The 20,480-nt window shown below is 42.4% G+C and overlaps 1 protein-coding gene across 2 annotated transcripts in view; it reads left to right on the top strand.

Moving 5' to 3' along the window:
• BEND5 (BEN domain containing 5) overlaps positions 1-20,480 on the top strand; it is a 1,107,701-nt gene that overhangs the window by 963,392 nt on the left and 123,829 nt on the right. For both annotated transcript variants that reach the window (XM_077333807.1, XM_077333806.1), the window contains exon 10: positions 15,731-15,883. In XM_077333807.1, coding sequence (XP_077189922.1) covers positions 15,731-15,883 — 153 coding nt within the window. The remainder of the gene's footprint in view (positions 1-15,730; positions 15,884-20,480) is intronic.

Consider the following 20,480-nt stretch of genomic DNA (forward strand, 5'->3'; position numbering starts at 1 on the left):
AGTTATAGATCAACAGAAACTTTACCATGCATGTTGAAGAACATAATACCTTGCCGAAGCATATAGCTATGTACACATTCCATTGCTATCAGAAGATTGGAAGATGCTGTGTAGTATGAACTTTGAGCGGAATGTCTAGTGATCAGCCCATTGCAGGAAAACTTGTTTTTCTACTGATTTTCCAGAGACTGACCTTTTGGCCTGCTCCTCACCTAGGTGTGCCCAACAGCAAAGAGCAGAGACAAAATTTGGCAAATACTCTCTACAAAATTGGTCAATCTAAAGCTCTCCTTCCTGTGGTCCCACCTTCTGCTTTCAGAACAAAGAACTATCTTGAACTGCAGCCAGTGCGATGCAGCCAGTGGAATAATTGTCCTCTGTTCAGTTTAAAGGTTATGAAGGGAATGAACTTTACACAAATCTGGGGCTTTGCACAAAGCAGTAATACCTTTTGCTACTTTCTTTCTAAGCTCACCTTAAGTAATAGTGTTATTACCCTCTCCTCCTTTTTCATGCATGTATTAGCAAGCCTTTCAGTTAGCTACATCTTTTAAAATCCATTGCATCTGGTAACCTTGTTTTCCAACCGAAGGCACAGTTCTGGGAAGCATGCCACAGTCTGTCAATGGGCTTGTTTGTTTTATGAAGGTTGCAGGTACCCAGAAGGCTTGGAAAAGCAGTCTTCTTAATAACACACACAAATAAAAGCAAGGTCCAGAAGCTGCAATAAAGCCAACAGCTGATCAGCAGCATAGCTTTTGGGGCTGTCTGGGATGGGAAGAAGACTCAAAGTCTTCAAAAGAAAGCCAGGTGAGTACAGAGTTGTTACCATGGTAATTGATCTGGCAGAGTTAGTCCCATCCCAGGTTAAGACGTTTGTGTTGGCAGAATTTCAATAAGCAAAGGAGGAAAGCACCAGGCTGCCTAAAAGAATCAAATAGTTTTATTGTGAAGATAAACAACTTTTTGCTTAATGAAACATTTTCCCCAAAATGATGTCATCTTTTGGCAAACGCATATAGGCAAGTTGTGGTACATATAGGCAATTTTCCACGAGGAGCAGAGCACTAGGCTGCTTAACATAATAAACATAGTTTTATTGTGAAGAAATGTATAGAAAGAGGATAGAGAGAAAATTAGTGCTAACAGTCTGTTCTGTTCATTCTGTCAGTTGTGGAGGCAAGCAGGGATGAAGTGTGCTCAAGGCAGCAGGAAGTCTCCAGTTTAGCCTGTCTTGTTATAAAAGGAAACCATTTGAAAAGTATCAGAAAGTTCCTAATCTAACTATGGTAAACACACATCTACTTTGATGCTCCCCTTCTTCGTATTCTTCATATGCTTTTGAATCATGCACACTACGGATCTTGCATATTCCAACAGTTTGGATACCCACCATTTCACTCAGTTGCTGCAAACTAATCTCAGAGTTCTATTTTTTGTTAAGACAGAGATCCTGCTTGGGGTCATGTTTTTGTCTCATGAATAGTGCTTACACCAGCCTTTTTCAACCTTATGACCATGGAGGAGCTCCTGAAATAATTTTTCAGACCTCAAAGACCCCTGGAAGTGATGTCGGCTGCCCACACCTCCCTGCCATACCCCCTACTGTAAGTGACATCAGCGCACATGTTAACAGGTAGGCTCAAGGATGACTGAGGGAGGGAGTAAATTAGGACCCAAATGTATGATGAGCAGAGAGCCCAGGTCACACTGCTGATTCATGTTCAATGTATGGTCAACTAAGATTCCTAGATCCTTTTCACACATACTACTGCCAAGATAAGTCTTCCCCATCCTATATTGGTGTAGATGGTTTATCCTACCTAAATGCAGAACTTTACATTTGTCCCTATTGAATTTCATTTTATTCAGTTTAGACCAGTTCTCGAGCCTATCAAGATCATCCTGTATTATGCTTCTGTCTTGTGTTGTGTTTGCTGCCCTTCCCAGTTTAGTATCATCTGCAAATTTAATAAGTATCCCCTCTAATCCCTCATCCAAATAATTCATAAATATATTGAACAACACAAGTCCTAGGACAGATCCCTGGGGCACTTTCACTCTTCTCCAAGAGGATACCAAACCATTAACAAGTATCCTTTGGGAATTATTTGTCAACCAGTTACCGATCCACCTGACAGAATTAGGATCCATACCGCATTTTACCAGCTTGTCAAAAGGAATATCATGTGGAACCCTATCAAAAGCTTTACTGAAATCCAGTTGGGGGCCATTTCCACCAAGGACATTGGAGCCTCTTCCCAGATAATTTGATCTTAACTAATGACCAAAATAATAAGCAATGGGCCACCTCCAAAAACTTCCTCCATATTTCAATGATTAGTCAGGAAGGTTCCTGTCCTTCTTCAATCATGACTGACACCTGCCTATAGATACTTCCATATCTAACTTCCAATACTCCCAAAGGAATAAAGACAAATTGAGGAGCAGAGTCTTCCCTTTTTGCATTGAGAGATTTCATTTCAGACTTGCACGTTCCTGAATGATCACATTTTTATTATGCCAGAATTCTGATGGCAAAACCCAATCCCTTTCTCTGGCTCAACAAAAGGATTTAAGAAATTATCCCATGACTCCTAAATTTTGGTCTCTGGTTTGGGATTCATCCTGTTACCAGAACATTATAGTTAGCCTTTCATTTCTTTGCTTCATGGGCCTGTCTGTATGTCTTCTCCCCCTATTTGGTCAGTTTAAGCTGCTGCTTCTCTGCCAAAGTCAACCCCCCCCCCTTTCTGCAAGGAGGAGGCTCTTATGTCTCTTCTCTCCCCCCCCCTTAGTTTTATTCTCCAATAGGTAGGCAGTTTTGCTAGGAAATGTTACTTGTCATTTTCCTTTTTGTGATTTTATTTTTGCTCTACTGTATTGCTTAGATCAATTTGGCTTTTAAATAAAACTTTCTTCTGTTTAAGAGTCTTTTCTATCTCATTTTTCCAAGAATTAATCTGAATCTGGGCCTTGGAATACATAGCCTTAGGATCTCAGATATCAGAGTACCCAAAGTACATGTGTTTATTCCATGCTAACAAGGATACACCTTTGTACAGTCCTAACACATGTGGCCATATTTGGGTAACAAATGACTAGCTGTGTCCCTTCATGTAGTCCAACAGCATCAAGCACAGAAAAAGGTCTTTGAAAGTCACAATGACCCTATGCTTCTACTTAGTCTTTTTTGCCATTTCAAAAGCAGATCTCCCTTGGGAACAGAATTTTGGAAAAGTGCAACTCATGGGTTGTAGATATTTTCTTTGATACTATCTGTGACAAATTTGTGTTTACAGTTAGAAATTTACTCCAAGGTTTATTAGACCTCTTGTGATTGAGTCTTTGCCACTGAGGAAAATATTTTGAAAGTGGTTGTTACCGGACAGCGCTTTGGTGAATGCTACAAATAGCTCTGACAAAGAATCTCTGTAAATAATCTCATAAGAGGTGATATGATAACCATCTTCAAATACTTGAGGAGCTGTCATATATTCTATGATTCCATGATTCTGTTCTCTGATTCCTTGTAACATTAGCTATGAATTCTTTGTTTATCTGCGGGCAGACAAGGCAGTATGGTAGCTAAATATAACCTTTGGATGATTTCCTTGCCAGAGCACTTTTGTCAGATTACTTTCTGGACATAACAATTTATGGAGATGAGGTGAGGCAGGAGGTGGAACCCAGCCAAGCTCTGTATGAGGCAAGGCAGAGGTTGATGTTAAGCTCAACTGAGCCCTGCATAAGGCAAAGCAGAAAGTAGAACCTCACCCTACCCCTTGTGAGGAGAAGCGGAGGACAAAACCTAGTTCAGCCTGGCTAAACTCTATTTGAGGTGAGAGAATTACCCAATCAAGATGAGGAAGCAAATGTCTGATGACATGAGATGAGTGAAGCAGTGCCTATCTATACTGAGCCAAGGAAAGCAGCATCTATCCTATTGGTTAGATAGGCTGCCTCTTCCTTCCTCTGTCCATCCCTACTTTTAGAGGGAGATACAGTGTCAGACAGACTGATAAATTTTGATAACTCTAAATGATTAATTTTAATATAATGTGTATTTGTATTGTATATGTATTATCTATTGTATATATTTTATGTTGTTCACTGCCCTGAGCCACTTGGGAGAATGGTATACAAAGCCAATAAATAGTAATAATAATAATAATAATAATAGTTCCAAATAGATGGCTGAAAAATAGATGGCAAAACCCCCAACAACCATGGACATTGTAGTAGCATAAGGATCATATACACAAACAAAAAGACACTTACAATAAATCATTATTGCTATAGGCCATAATGTTCTATGAGATACATATAAAGTTTTATTTGAAAAGATACACAATCTGCATCTTAGTCAATTAAAAAGAATTAAAAACATGAATAATCTTGCCAAAGATTAATGTCATTAATTATAAATCTCAGGATGTGAAATAAAGATGGTAATTCCCTCCTCTTATTCTATAGTATCTGGGTGAAGGAACCATTTCAATTCATTCTTAGCTTAGTGTTATAGCAGAAAATTAATGAAATCTATATTGAAGTAAGAGCTGGTTGGCAGAACCACCTTTTCCCTACATTGCTTTTCTCCCCAGTGACTTATGCTCAGGGCTAAGTACACATCCCTTTTTGCATTATAGTTTTATTGATTTTTAAAACGGAATCTTTGTGCTTAAGAATCATAATTGTGTTATGGTGTCAACTGTGGCTGGCTGTTAGTATCATTTATCTTTGTGTTCTTTAATTAATGATCGTCCAAATGCTACCAGTTTATGAAATGGAAATATAAAAAGGAACATACTCTTCTAAGAGAGAGCCAGTTTGGTGTAGTGGTTAGGAGTGCTGACTTCTAATCTGGCAAGCCAGGTTCGATTCTGCACTCCCCCACATGCAGCCAGCTGGGTGACCTGGGCTCGCCACGGCACTGATAAAACTGTTCTGACTGAGCAGTGATATCAGGGCTCTCTCAGCCTCACCCACCCCACAGGGTGTCTGTTGTGGGGAGAGGAATGGGAAGGCGACTGTAAGCCACTTTGAGCCTCCTTCGGGTAGGGAAAAGCAGCATATAAGAACCAACTCTTCTTCTTCTTCTTCTTCTAAATATCACAAGTAATGCATAAAAAGCCATCAGGAAATTCTCAAAAACCCTTTCCACACAAGAGTTTTAGCGGACCTTGATACGAACACTAGGAGGGTGCTGTGGCAGGAATCATCATTCCTTGGGGGTGAACTCAGACTTTCCACATTGCAAGTTTTTTTTTTTTAAGAACAAGCTTTCAATCTGCCCAGTAGAGCCCGTGAAAGAGCTGATCCTGCAGAGAGAACTCTCCCTGCATAACTGACTCCATTGTTACCCCAATGAGTTCCCTTTAGTTCCCTTCAAGGAGGGGGAAGTAAATTAGGCTTTTCCCCTTACAAAATAACCTTTTGGGGGGGGGCATTGCAATCACATTGTAACATTATTGGACATCCACAAAAAAAGGGGCTCTGTTAAAGACTAAGTGTCATGACAGGAGGTGGAATGAATTCTGTTCAAACTAAATGCAGAACTCATTAAGCAGGTCTGATCCTTGCTTAAATGCCCTATTGCAGAATGAGTACCACAAAGTCAAAGCATAAAATAGGGCTTTAATTTGACATCAAATTGAGGTAAGATTGTACCGTGAAAATAGCCAAAGTTGCACAAGCATAAATTATGGTCATTAGTTTTATAGAGGTCCTGATTTATAATATATTTCAAATAAGAAAGGACATTTATCTAGCTTGCTAACTGCATATGCAGTATCATATTTTAGACTTCCACTTCACCATTCGGAATAAAAGAAGTAGAGTTGCCCAGCCTCTTGGTAGAACCTGGGGAACTCCCAGAATTGCAGTTCATCTCCAGACTACAGACATCAGTTCCCCTGGAGAAAATTGATGCTTTGGACAGGAGACTCTGTGGTGTTATATACCACACTCAGGTCCATGTGCTCCCCAGGCTCCTTTCTCAAATCTGTAGGAGTTTCCCAAACTAGATCTGGTAATTCTCCCCCCATCTCCAGCTGGTGGACATTCCTGCTGACAACCCTAGAAGGAAGGCACACTCAAGAGGACAATGGTTGATAACAGTTTGAGAAACATTGGAATGTAATAATAAATGTTTCATTAATATCTAAAACAGTTCAGATTCAGAAAACTTGTGCTATTATGGTTTATTTTGTCCTGCCAATATGCACCATCTCTAGCACACGATGAGAAATGAATGCACTAGCTGAAACAAAATTGCAAAATATTCCATTATCATTAGTAAAAAAATAATTTGGTATTTTAATTATTTAAACTCAGTTTTAATTGCCTCTATGTATTCATGACTTAGCTGCTAAAAATCTAAGCAGTGTGATTTAGCCAGCTGAAAGATACAAAGCTATGTTAATACAAAATTTACCTTTCCTGCCTCTTATGCCACTGAAGTTCTGTTCAATAAGATGGAAGTTGTGTTATGGATTACATAAATCCAAGCACTCTACATCTTCTGTCTTCCTCCTCCCCTTCATCAGGGGGATTAGTTTTTGCCTTGATGTTTTAAAATGGGGGGGGGGGGTTACAAGCAGCAGGAGTCTATCAATATGAAACTATCGCTAGTCCCAGATCACTGAATAAAACTTTTACTGGGGGAGAGTTTAAAAGGACTGTGTAAGGTTTAGTTCCTTGCTGGTATTGACTTGAAAGGGGGATCAGAGGAGGAGGCAAATGGTAGTGCCCCAAGTTGAGAAAAAAAAGGATTCCATTGCTTCATGCAAAGAAAATAAAATGGGGATAATCAGAACAGCATGAACTTGATGTGAGATATAAAGAGAGAGATACTTGGATGGGAGGCCTGAAGCTCTGAAAATTCTTTTCCCATTTATGTTTCAGTTAACAAATTTGGGAGGTGTGGAACTATTTGGCAATCTTTGGAAGCCTAACATTAAAATGGACCCTGAGACATTTGAACCTTCTGCAAACTATGAAATTTAAGAATTGCTTGGAATCAAACCATTTGGTGGAAAGAGTACAAGGCTCAGAAAAAAAGCTTTTTAAAATGCCAAGATCATGACCAACATGCAGGATTGAATTATTTATTTGTTAGATTTATTCCCTGCCGGTATTGGTGAGCCATCTTGTGATGAGTTACATAAAAAGATAAAAACCCCACATAAAAAGTCAAAGCCATCCATGCCCTCCCACTACAAAACAGAACCCAGCAGCAAAAAAAAGAACCCCAACCTCCTCACCCTATTTTCCAGCAACCCCCACCTGGTGCCTCAGGGGAGATTTTAGGGGTGCTGTAAATCCAATAGATGTCTAGCCTGGAGGGGCCCCTGAGATCTTCCACGCCCTGGCCTCAACTGAAGACTTGGTGGAAGAGCTCAGACTTACATGCCCTGCAGAACTGCAACCGTAATTAGAGAATTACAAAGATAAAACAATGCAAGGGAGGGCAGGAAATTAATATTGCTGTGAACCTCTGAAAATACCATTTTTTTCTATTTAGTTGTGTCCGACCCATCGCGACCCCATGGACAATGATCCTCCAGGCCTTCCTGTCCTCTACCATTCCCCGGAGTCCATTTAAGTTTGCACCTATTGCTTCAGTTACTCCATCCAGCCACCTCATTCTCTGTCGTCCCCTTCTTCTTTTGCCCTCGATCACTCCCAGCATTAGGCTCTTCTCCAAGGAGTTCTTCCTTCTCATGAGGTGGCAAAAGTATTTGAGTTTCATCTTCAGGATCTGGCCTTCTAAGGAGCAGTCACGGCTGATCTCCTCTAGGACTGACCGGTTTGTTCGCCTTGCAGTCCAAGGGACTCGCAACAGTCTTCTCTAGCACCAGAGTTCAAAAGCCTCAATCCTTTGATGCTCGGCCTTCCTTATGGTCCAACTTTCGCAGCCATACATTGCAACTGGGAATACCGTAGCCTTGACTAAACGCACTTTTGTTGGGAGAGTGATGTTTCTGCTTTTTAGGATGCTGTCTAGATTTGCCATACCTTTCCTCCCCAGGAGCAAGCATCTTTTAATTTCTTTGCTGCAGTCCCCATCTGCAGTGATCTTGGAGCCCAGGAAAATAAAATCTGTCACTATCTCCATTTCTTCCCCATCTATTTGCCAGAAATTGAGAGGGCCAGAAGCCATGATCTTCGTTTTCTTGACGCTGAGTTTCAAACCAACTTTTGCACTCTCCTCCTTCACCCACATCAACAAGCTCTTTAGTTCCTCTTCGCTTTTTGCCATTAGAGTGCTATCATCTATATATCTGAGGTTGTTGATATTTCTTCCTGCAATCTTGATCCCAATTTGTGACTCCTCTTAACCCCGCCTTTCTCATGCTTACAAGTTAAATAGGCAAGGTGACACTATACAGCCTTGCCGAACTCCTTTCTCAATTTTGAACCAATCAGTGATTCCATGCTCAGTTCTCACTGTTGCTTCTTGACCTGCATATAGGTTTCTCAAGAGACAAATAAGATGCTCTGGTATTCCCATCTCTTTAAGAACATGCCACAATTTGTTGTGCTCCACACAATCAAAGGCTTTAGCATAGTCAATGAAGCAGAAGTAGATGTTTTTCTGGAACTCCCTAGCTTTCTCCATGGCCCAGCGTATGTTGGCAATTTGATCCCTAGTTACTCTGCCTCTTCGAAATCCTGCCTGTACTTCTGGAAGTTCTCGGTCCACATATTGCAGGAGCCTAACTTGTAGGATTTTGAGCATAACTTTGCTAGCAGGAGAAGGGGTGCAATGGTGCAGAAGTTTGAACATTCTTTGGCATTGCCCTTCTTTTGGATTGGAATGTAAACTGACCTTTTCCAATCCTGTGGCCATTGCTGAGTTTTCCAAATTTGCTGGCATATTGAGTGTAGCACTTTTACTGCATCGTCTTTTAAGATTTTGTATAGTTCAACTGGAATGCTGTCACCACCACTAGCTTTATTGTTGCTCAGACTTCCTAAGGCCCATTTGACTTCACATTCCAGGATGTCTGGCTCCAGGTCAGTAACTACCCCATGGTTATCAGGAATGTTAAGCTCGCTCTTGTATAGTTCCTCTATATAATTTTGCCACCATTTTTAATCTCTTCTGCTTCTGTGAGGTCCCTACCATTTTGGTCCCTTATCATACCCATCTTTGCATGAAACGTTCTCTTCATATCTCTAATTTTCTTGAAAAGATCTATGGTCCTCCCCATTCTATCGTTTTCTTCTATTTATTTGCACTGTTCATTTAAGAAGGCATTCTCATCTCTTCTAGCTTTTCTCTGGAATTCTGCATTCAATTGGGTGTATCTTTCTCTTTCTCCCTTGCCTTTCACTTCCCTTCTCTCCTTAGCTATTTGAAAGCTTCCTCAGACAGCCATTTTGCTTTCTTGCATTTATTTTTCTTTGGGATGGTTTTAGTTGCTACCTCTTGTACAATGTTGCAAACCTCCGTCCATAGTTCTTCAGGCAATCTGTCTATCAGATCTAATTCCTTAAATCTATTTGTCACCTCTACTGTATACTCGTCGGGGATATGATTTATTTCATACCTGAGTGGCCTAGTGCTTTTCCCTACTTTCTTCAATTTAAGCCTAAATTTTGCAATAAGAAGCTAATGATTGGAACCACGATCAGCTCCTGGTCTTTTTTTTACTGATTGTATAGAACTTCCCCATCTTTGGCTGCAGAGCACATAGTCAATCTGATTTCTGTGTTGACTGTCTGGTGATGTCCATGTGTAGAGTCGTCTCTTGGGTTGTTGGAATAGAGTGTTTGCTATGACCATTGTATTCTCTTGACAAAATTCTACCAGCCTGTGCCCTGCTTCATTTTGTACTCCAAGGCCAAACTTGCCTGTTATCCCGGTTATCTTTTGGCTTCCTACTTTAGCATTCCAATCCCCCATGATGATAAGCACATCATTTTTTGGCGTTGCTTCTTGAAAGTGTTGTAGGCCTTCACAGAACTGGTCAACTTCATCCTCTTCAGCAGCAGTGGTTGGGTCATAGACCTGGATTACTGTGATGTTGAATGGTTTGCCTTGGATTCGAACTGAGATCATTCTGTTATTTTGGGGATTGTATCCCCAGACGGCTTTTCCTACTCTCTTATTGATTATGAAGGGTACTCCATTTCTTCTGCAAGATTCTTGTCCACAGTAATACACCTGATGGTCATCTGAATTAAATTCACCCATTCCTGTCCATTTTAGTTCACTGATTCCTAAAATGTTCAGTCATGTCATCTCTTGTTTAACCACGTCCAGCTTGCCTTGATTCATGGATCTGACGTTCCATGTTCCTATGGAATAAAAATCTTTACAGCATCGGACTGTCTTTTCGCCTCCAGTTACCTGCACAACTGAGCGTCCTTTCAGCTTTGGCCCAGTCGCTTCATTCATTCTGGAGCTACTTATACTAGCCGTCTGCTCATCCCCAGTAACATATTTGACACCTTCCGACCTGAGGGGCTCATCTTCCGGCATCATATCATTTTGCCTTTTGGAACTGTCCATTGGGTTTTCATGGCAAAGATACTGGAGTGGTTTGCCATTTCCTTCTCCAGTGGATCACCTTTTGTCAGAGCTCTCAGCTATAACCTGTCAGTCTTGGGTGGCCCTGCATGGGTCAGTCTTGGGTGGCCCTGGTCATAGCATCACTGAGCTACGCAAGCGCCCTTGCCACGGCAAGGCAGCGGTCCTTGAAAGGTGTTCCATTTAGTGGCACAAGACTAAAAAAGCTCTCCAGAGTTTCTGCGAAAGGACTCCTCCCCCACATAAATTTCTCCCCTTTGCAAAATTTGGTGGAGTTGCAGCTGACTTTGCACAGGCACACACACACACATGTTGGCAATGATCAGAGCTTGCAATGACAGTTTAATTGGGTTCTACTGTGCATTCTGTACTCTCAGCATGTTTCCCCATTTTATGAGATCATGTGATTCTTCCCCATTTTTCACAGTGACTGATAACATGGGAATCCTCTAATGTTTGGAGATATGGAAAACAGGGCTTCACAGCTGTTTGTCAATTTCAAAAACACTGTGGTCAGTTTTCACTTCTGGTTGAAGCTCTTGGCCTGCATTCCTTTGTGTTCCCTTTCATTCAGTGAACTAATTAAATGAGCCAGTGCTAAAATGCATGTACAAAAACTGAACTTTGAGGATTTATATGGAAGGCACTTGCTGGACACTACTGCGTAGCTGTGACAGGGTAATTATGTAAATTTAAAAACTTTCAGACGCCACCCCTCCCATGCCACAAGTTATGTTCACACACTAATTTAGATAAGTGTTTTTTAATTGTAAATGCGGAATGAATACATCTGATGAAAAAGCATGTTGCATAAGACACAGAATCCAAAGTTAAGTTTAATGCTTAGAAAATCTGCAGTAAGCTCTATGTGTGTGTGTATATATATAATAGGCCATATTATTGATTGAAATCTACATGTTCCTGTTTCCTTAATTTGTAGATTTGAAACTGATCATTAATTCCATCTATCCACATCCATAAGCCTGTGTTCCTTGAAGCAGATTTAGCAGTCCTCAATTATAATTTTAAAATGTTTTATTTTTTATGAACCACTATAATATTGTATTTCATTCCTACACAGCCAGTGCTTGTTGTGATTTAATTTGTGATTGTTTCCCATTTGCTAGGTTTCAAGGGAAATGTTTGAAGCTTGTATAACCTTCCCTGTCCCTTCCCCTATGTCAGTGTCTATGGGCCAGAGACTGATGCTGAGTTTTTAACTCCAGTGATATCTGGCCAATTTAGTCAAGTTCTTGTGGGATCCCCTGCCCCCAGATTTTTGCCTAATGTATTCCCTACCCATGACTTTCCCTCTTTATCCCAGTTTTCTATTCTAGTAAAATTTTCTGCATGGCAAGTTGGCTGACTATAGGGGATTTGACAAATGTGGTATGTACCTTAATTCAGCTGCAGTACCAACCTCCAAATAACCCTCTGTAGTCATAGTCTGTGACACAGTGAATGCCAGCATTATAAAATTGAAAGCTGAAATGTAATAGTAGAATAACTCAGCTGCTGCTGGCCATTATGAGACCAGCAGAACTCCTTTGTACTTCCAAACAAAAAGAATCTTTCTGTTACGAATATTTGTGTTACATTAACAATGACTCCATTACAGAGTGAATGAATGGGAAGGATATTTCCTTTTTTATATAATCATCATCAAATGCTGCTCACAGAAAAGCACATGCATTATACTAAAATACCATTCTCCTAACAGGAAGAACTGTCTGGTAGCTGAACCTCTAAGAAGTAATTACTAGAGCAAAGTTGAACATATTACAGCGGGGGGGTTGGGCTATTGTACAATGAGAAGAATGGCACATCTTTTTTTATAGTTGGACCATTGCTCGGCTGTTCTGATTGAGTCTAAACTGCAGCTTTTTTCCAGTGTTCTGTCCAACAGAGATACAATCTGTAGGGATACTGAGGCAAATTTACCCTAATCAACTCCCCAACATGCTTATTTGTTTATTAACCTAATTTATCACCCACTTTTCTCACTGAGGCTCAAGGTAAATTATGTAGCATAGAAAACAATCCCATCAGACAGCACAAGACATCCAATAGCAATGCAATAGGAACTTAGGGGACAGTGCAAAAAGAAAACTCTGACATATGATATGCCATAAACAATACAGAGAGTGGATTACAAAGGGACAAGACAGTGCAGGAAAAGCAGAGCAACACACACAATAAATATTGCGGTGGACTATGATCCTGTTCCCTTTTAGAAGTGACCTCCGGCACTGTTCCATTATACAACAGTTATAATTCCTATATAAAAATGCCCTCTAAACATTTCTGTTTTGACATTTGGCAGAATAATAGACGTGTGGGTGCCTTCCTGACCTCATCAGGCATCAAGCGAGCTGCTAATCAAATCTGTTGAAAAATTCCTTGAACACTGTGTTGAAGAGCTTTGAGACTCCATAGTATCCTCTCTGTGTTACAGAACAAGGTCATGTCTTGGTAAAAAGAAACAAGTTTGTCTGGCAGCTAAAGGAGTAAAATTTCCAGAAATATTCCAGAAAACAGTAGAAACTGTAACAATGTTTAGAATGTTAAATCCCCTAATTACTGGAGAAGTGGGACCTATCTGAGGGAGTCAAGTTCATGATGCAGGCAAGTCTGGACGTGCCCAGGCAATTCCCAACAAGTCCATCTCACAGAGACACAGGAACAGCTTCATAAGCACACCTAATAGGGACCAAAGCGGTTTACATTAGTCTTATCTCCTTTTCATCCATACAACAGCCCAGTGGGTAAGCTAGTCCACAAGTAGGTGACTGGTTCAAAATCACCAGTGAGCTTCCACAGCAAGATGAGATTCAGAAAAGGGTCTCTCAAACCCTTTTCTGAAACTCTAACCATCACACAACACTGGCTTTCATCTGGTGGCTGCTATTGAACAGTAGCAAATGGCCAAGCCTTCTTAAATCAAGTGCTATCAAGTCAGCCAAAGGTTTCTGCCAGGCCTAGGGTTGCCAACATCTAGGTGAGACATGGAAATTTTCCAGAATTGCCACTGAATTCCAAACGATAGAGGTCTGTCCCTCTGGAGAAAATGACTGGTTTGGAAGGTGAACTCTATGGCATTATATCTGGCTGAGGCCTCTCCCCTCCCCAAACCATGCACTCCTCAGGAATTTTCCAACCTGGACCCGGCAACCCTAGTCAATCCAAACCCTGATGAGTCCTCCATCAAAGACCAAAATAGGCGTGGAGAGGGCCCTGCCTTTACACAGAGAAACCCTGCTTGGAATATACTGTAATTACCGAGCAACAGCCTCTGAGGGAATATATTGCTTAAAGCTACAGGCACTCCTTTTTATTATTTTTGGTTTTTCAAAACTCTACAATGCATTTTATTTTTAGATTTCACATTTTCTGCAAACTTGTAGAATGATTTGTCTTTCCTGTTCATTATTAGAACATGATATTGTTATTTAAGTTTTATGTCTGTAAATGACTCCAGTTCCACCTTTTGTGGGGAAATTATCTTTAAATACTCCTAGCGGACCGGATTAAATAAAACAGTAAGGGCCCCGAGGGCGGGCCTGGTCCAGGATGAGGAAGGGTGCCAATAGGCCCCGTCCTCCGATTGTCAGTCCAGTGGCAAGGGACCAATTGCGAGCCGCGCACAGCGCGGCTCACAATTGGTCTCTTGCCGCCGGACTTACTAATCAGGAGGCGCAAAGCGCCTTCTGATCCGCCCCCCTTCCAGGCCCCGCACATTCCCCTGACCGCTCGCCACCATTACCGCCCTCGCCTTCCTGAAAGCAGGTCGCAGCTGCAGGAGGCGGCGGCGGAGCCTGTGGCCGTGGCGACGGAGCCCGTCGAGGCGCCAGGCGAGCAGCTGCCGGCGGCGGCGGCTGAGCCCACACCCGCAGCAGCGGAGCCCATGGCAGCCGCTGGGACGGAGCCCACAGCCGCGGAAGAGCAGCTGATGGCGGCGGCGGAGCGGCTGGCGGCAGCGCCGGCTGAGCCCACGCCTGCAGCAGCAGAGCCTGTGCCAGCCGCTGCAGCGGAGCCGCTGCCAGCGGCGGCGGAGTGGCTCGCGGCGGCGGCAGAGTGCCTGGCGCCGCTGCAGCCACACCGGAGACAGGAACGCTTCGACTCTGCCCCCCTCACCTCCAGGTAGGCCATGCTGAGGGGAGGGGGCCACAAGTCTTTTCCGACCTCGCACGCCTCCTTAAAATGCTCCCCAAGCCCCGGGGAAGGCGATCTCAAGAAGCCACGGATCGCCTTCCCCAGGGCTTGGGGAGCATTTTAAAACCATGCACAGCACCTTAAAATGCTCCTCAAGCCCCGGGGAACGCGATCCGCAGCTCCCGGAGCTGCAGATCGCCTTCCCTGGGGCTTGGGGAGCGTTTTAAAACCACACACGCCACCTTAAAACGCTCCCCAGGCCCTGGGCCTGGGGGCGTTTTGCTACATGGGGGGGAACCAAACCGTCCCCTAGGGCCCACTGTATTTTTTTAACAGCGGGCTCTACTGCTAGTGTAGTAATATTTCAGATAACCCTCAAAAGAGGCCAGGTAGGAATTTAATCTAAGCAAAACATAAGAATCCTCAGCCTTGAGGATCAAACAGTTTCAAAATCTGATTATGTCAACATAAGTAGATATGTGCCAGGTAAAATACATTTTATTTGACCATGTAGGGGCAAATGGCTAAGGGGAGAATACTTGCTAGACAATCTCCTCCCAAACGATCCAAACCTTCAGTCCTTCTTACTTCACCTTACCGGCAGAGGTGAGACAGATAGCAACCAGAAATTGCATTTTTCCCAGTGATAGTGCTTTGCTTTTAGAAAGTTCTCCTGCTTGATGCACATCTTCGTCTCCTTTACAGTACTTCAGGCATCAGGCCAAAATGTTTTCCTCTGGCCAGGCTTTAACTGAAGAGTTCCACCTTTTAAAGCTATTTTATGTACTGTTCTATGGATAGAGTTTTTGATATTGTTTTTGTGCCATTTTATATGCCCAGTGGTTTTAAAACTGAATTTTTGTTTGTGTTTTTATGATTTTATTGTTGCATTGTTATAACTTTTTGAGATACACAGTTATCTGTTTTCTGTTTTTGTATGGTTTGATTTTCAGGGATTACAGTGTTGCTTGTATAGGTGCATTCCTTCTTGAGATACATTTTCAATATCTTTTGTGTATTTGTTTGCTTTCTATGCAGAAAATTAGCTTGGAATTCTATATTGACATCCACGCTCACTCCACAATGATGAATGGATTTATGTATGGAAACATTTTTGAAGAAGATGAAAGATTTCAGAGACAAGCTATTTTCCCCAAGTTGCTTTGCCAGAATGCTGAAGACTTCTCCTTTGTAAGCTATGTCTCTTTCTCATATATGTGTTTCAGACTATTCTTCAAGCCCATGACATTCCTAGTCTTGCAACATGTTCCAAGGGTGTGAACCACAATGCCATAGGAGAGCCATGTAATACATGCTGGCAATATGCACCAAAATCATTATACATCCACTTTTTATACATCATCATGCATAGAGCTCCTGGCAAATAGATGGGGAAGAAATGGAGATAATGACAGATTTTATTTTCCTGGGCTCCAAGATCACTGCAGATGGGGACTGCAGCAAAGAAATTAAAAGACGCTTGCTCCTGGGGAGGAAAGCTATGGCAAATCTAGACAGCATCCTAAAAAGCAGAGACATCACCCTGCCACCAAAAGTGCGTTTAGTCAAGGCTATGGTATTCCCAGTTGCAATGTATGGCTGCGAAAGTTGGACCATAAGGAAGGCCGAGCGTCAAAGAATTGAGGCTTTTGAACTCTGGTGCTGGAGAAGACTCTTGCAAGTCCCTTGGACTGCAAGGCGAACAAACCGGTCAGTCCTAGAGGAGATCAGCCCTGACTGCTCCTTAGAAGGCCAGATCCTGAAGATGAAACTCAAATACTTTAGCCACCTCATGAGAAGGAAGGACTCCCTGGAGAAGAGCCTAATGCTGGGAGTGATCGAGGGCAAAAGAAGAAGGGGACGACAGAGAATGAGGTGGCTAGATGGAGTCACTGAAGCAGTAGGTTCAAACTTAAATGGACTCCGGGGAATGGTAGAGGACAGGAAGGCCTGGAGGATCATTGTCCATGGGGTCGCGATGGGTCAGACACGACTTTGCACCTAACAACAACATGCATAGAGCTGGTGCAAAGGTTTCCAACATTTCATCTTGTGAGCAGTATGTAGTACCAGCATTCCACAGCTGGCTCACTATGGCTGGAAGATTCCATTGACTAAAATCATATCTGCCATAGATGTAAAAGATTGAGTAAATAGTCCATTACTCAAATCTAACTTAATTCTGCTTGTGTCTATTCTGCAAAGTAGTTATCATTCAAGCCTGGTGCGAGCCAGCTTGGTGTAGTGGTTAGAAGTGCAGACTTCTAATCTGGTGAGCCAGGTTTAAATCTGCTGTCCCCCATATGCAACCAGCTGGGTGACCTTGGGCTCTCCACGTTGCTGATAAAACTGCTCTGACCAAGCAGGAATATCAGGGCTCTCTTAGCCTCACCCACCTCACAGGGTGTTTGTTGTGGGGAGAGGAAAGGGAAGGCAACTGAAAGCTGCTTTGAGACTCCTTTGGGTAGAGAAAAGCGGCATATAAGAACCAACTCTTTTTCTTCTTCTTCTTCTTAAACACATTTTTTTTAATTTGATGATTAATTAAATCTGATAATTCACTGTTGAGTGCACATTTATTCCAAAGTGTGCAGTCTATAATATATGAATAACCGTACAATATTAATAACTAATAGTTGTAACAATATAACAGTGTAACAGTATAAACAGTGCAAACAGGTCCAGAGCACTCTGGTGGAGTTCTGAGAGGCAGGGGGGGAGCAGGGGCCCTTCAGTCACTGTTGGTTATGCCTAGTTTCAACCAAATGCCTGGCAGAAGAGCTCCATTTGCAAGCCCTGAAGAACTGTTTAAGCTCCGTCAGGGCCCTGATCTTCTCCAGGAGCTCCTTTCACCAGGTGGGGGAAAGAAAAGAGAATGCTCTGGCCCTGGTTGAGACCAGGGCAGAGTCTGCACTTACTTTATTTATTCCATTGTCAATCCTCGGGTCTTCCTCTCCCCCCCACCATTGAAACAGAAAAAAAATCCAAGACCGACAGAAGTTAAGAGAAATTAGGGGCTTCTCCTTTAAGGCAAGCTTGTCACATGGCCACAATTTTTATTTATTTATATTCATGCTTTTAGCCCACTCTTCTCCAGGGGTGCAATCAGTATAGTCAAATATTTAACATCTCAACATTAAATAGTTTATAAATCAACATTTAAAAAAATATAAAATACAATAAAATCCATAACTAAATATCTTTAAACAGCCCCGTGGCACGGAGCGCCACGGACTGAATAAAGGAGTAAGGGCACTGTGGGAGGAGTTAGGGCGGGCCCTGTCTGGGATAAAAACTCGGAGGGGCCAATCAGGAGCCGCAAAGCGGCTCCTGATTGGCCCCTCCAAGTGTCCATCCCGGCCCAAGCAGGCATTCCCTGCTTCACCCGCACAGACAGCCACGGGTGAGTGGTGGGCCGCACCGCCTTCTCCCAGCCAGCGGAGCGGCCTCGCCGCATTGTAGATGTGGCAAAGCCGCTCCGCCGGCCGGGAGAAGGCTCGAGAGAGCCTCGGGGGCCGGGAGAAGGCTCGAGAGAGCCTCGGGGGGCGGCGGGGCCTGGAAGCCTTCTCCCGGCCAGCGGAGCGGCCTCGCTGCGTCGTAGACTCAGCGAGGCCGCTCCGCCGGCTGGGAGAAGGCTCGAGAGAGCCTCGGGGGCCGGGGGGTCTGGAAGCCTTCTCCCGGCCGGCCTCGCTGCTTCGTAGACGCGGCGAGGCTGCTCTGCCGGCCAGGTGAAGGCTCGAGAGAGCCTCGGGGGGCGGGTAGGCCTGGCCGCCTTCTCCTGGCCGCTCCGCCGGTCGGGAGAAGGCTCAAGAGAGCCTCGGGTGGAGAGTGGCCCCGCTCCCACGCAATCTAGCGCCCATTTCATTCCAGAGTGAAATGGGCTTTAGAGCTAGTATAACTATAAGACCATTTGCTGAATTCTGCCTCCTGTCTGTGGAGAGAGGAGGGCACATTATATAAAGATGGAATATGGCCAGGAATCAGGCAGTCTCATTATCACGGCTTCATGTTAAAGGATACTAAAATTTAGTGGGGGCATATATAGTCTATGTAACTCTTTTTTTTTATATAATGATTTTTTTTTATTTTCATAAAGATAGAAATATAATCATCATTTGAGAATATACGACCCCACATTGACTCCACAGTGATATAAACTTTTGCCCAAAACTCTAAGAGCCATGAGTCTAAGAGCCGTCCACATTTCCACTACATTTAAAAAAAAAAAAAAGGCCTGTTTAGATATACAAAAGAAAAGTTATTATTAGTCAACTTACTTGAGAGATCGTAGACCTCACATTAACTGCTTGATACAATCTAAGAGCTATCCTAGCAGATATTTCTAGGTTTGAGTTAGATGCTTAACATTAAACATTTCTTATAGCACAGTATGAGTTTTGGCCCTGTATCAATACCCTGATGAAGGGAGAGGAAAGTAGGGCTTTGCCTTAAAGATGTACAAAGAAAAAAAATTACAAAAGGATTTCATAATTTCTCCTTATCCTTAATACAGATACATCTACAAACCATTTATACTTGACCCATTCTAAGAGCCATCCTGGCAGGTATAAGTTGAGAGCTTTGCATCTTCTACAGATCAATATGGGCTTTGGCCCTATAACAATACAGCAATAAAAAAAATAATAAGGGGGGAAAGCCCCATTTTATATTTCCAACGCTAACGATTATATTACCTATATGCCTACTAAGAAAAAGAAACAAGAGCGAAAAAAGGCACTGCTTCCCCTTTTTCATAAAAATAGCAATGTAGAATACAGTATATGTTGTTAATACAGAGAATAATAAGATTTCCAGGTTTAGATTAAATGCTTAACATTAAACATAAAACAATATAAGCTTTCAGTCTTCTATAGCTTCTCCTTAACCTTGGTTCTGATACATCTACAAAACAATTTATGCTTGACCCATTCTAAGAACCATCCTAACAGATATATTTTCAGATTTAAGTTGAAAGCTTAACATTAAACATTTTCTACAAGTCAGTGTAGGCTTTAGTCCTAGGACAATACACTAATAGAAGAAAGAAAAAATAAGGGGGGAGAACCCCATTTTACATTTTCAGCACTAATGATTATATTACCTATATGCCTACAAAAGAAAAGAGACAAAAAAAACAAGAGAGAAAGAGACACTGCTTCCCCTTTTTCATAAAAATGGAAATATAGAATACAGTATAACATTAAACATAAAACAATATGAGCTTTCGGTCTTCTTAAGGGGGTCTCATCTCGAGGCTTGCTACATCTTGTCGTTCCCGTAAAATTATATTCTGTCCCATTGGCCTTTGGCGTAGAAAGTGCAGTTGTACTCTTTCCCGCAGAGTATGCATCGATAAATCTTGAGGCCGTTGCACCTCCTGGACTCCAGTATCAATACAATTTTTTCCCCAGAGAAATCCTTTAAATCGGTTACTTTCACTGCAGATCCATATTTCTTTTGATTGATTTTTGTACACTGTTGCTTTGAGATGGCTGTATGTCTTTTTAAAAAGGGTGTCCTTATCTGGGCTGCAGAACTCCGGCATCCCATTTTCCGTCTCCAGAATTTCAAATTTCTCTTCTACTGTTGGTTTTCCACCTTGTTTAGAGCTGTCATCAGCCACTGTTATTGATCCATTATTCCTGTTAAAGACGTCTTCCTTGGCATCTTGGATCTCCTTGAAGATATGAATTTCAGATTTCTCTTCTGCTGTTGGTTTTCCACCTTGTTTAAAGCTGTCATCAGTCACTGTTATTAATCCATCATTCCTATTGAAGACTTCTTCCTT

This window comes from Paroedura picta, chromosome 4 (assembly GCF_049243985.1).
Source record: "Paroedura picta isolate Pp20150507F chromosome 4, Ppicta_v3.0, whole genome shotgun sequence".
In the NCBI taxonomy this organism is placed as follows: Eukaryota; Metazoa; Chordata; class Lepidosauria; order Squamata; family Gekkonidae; genus Paroedura; species Paroedura picta.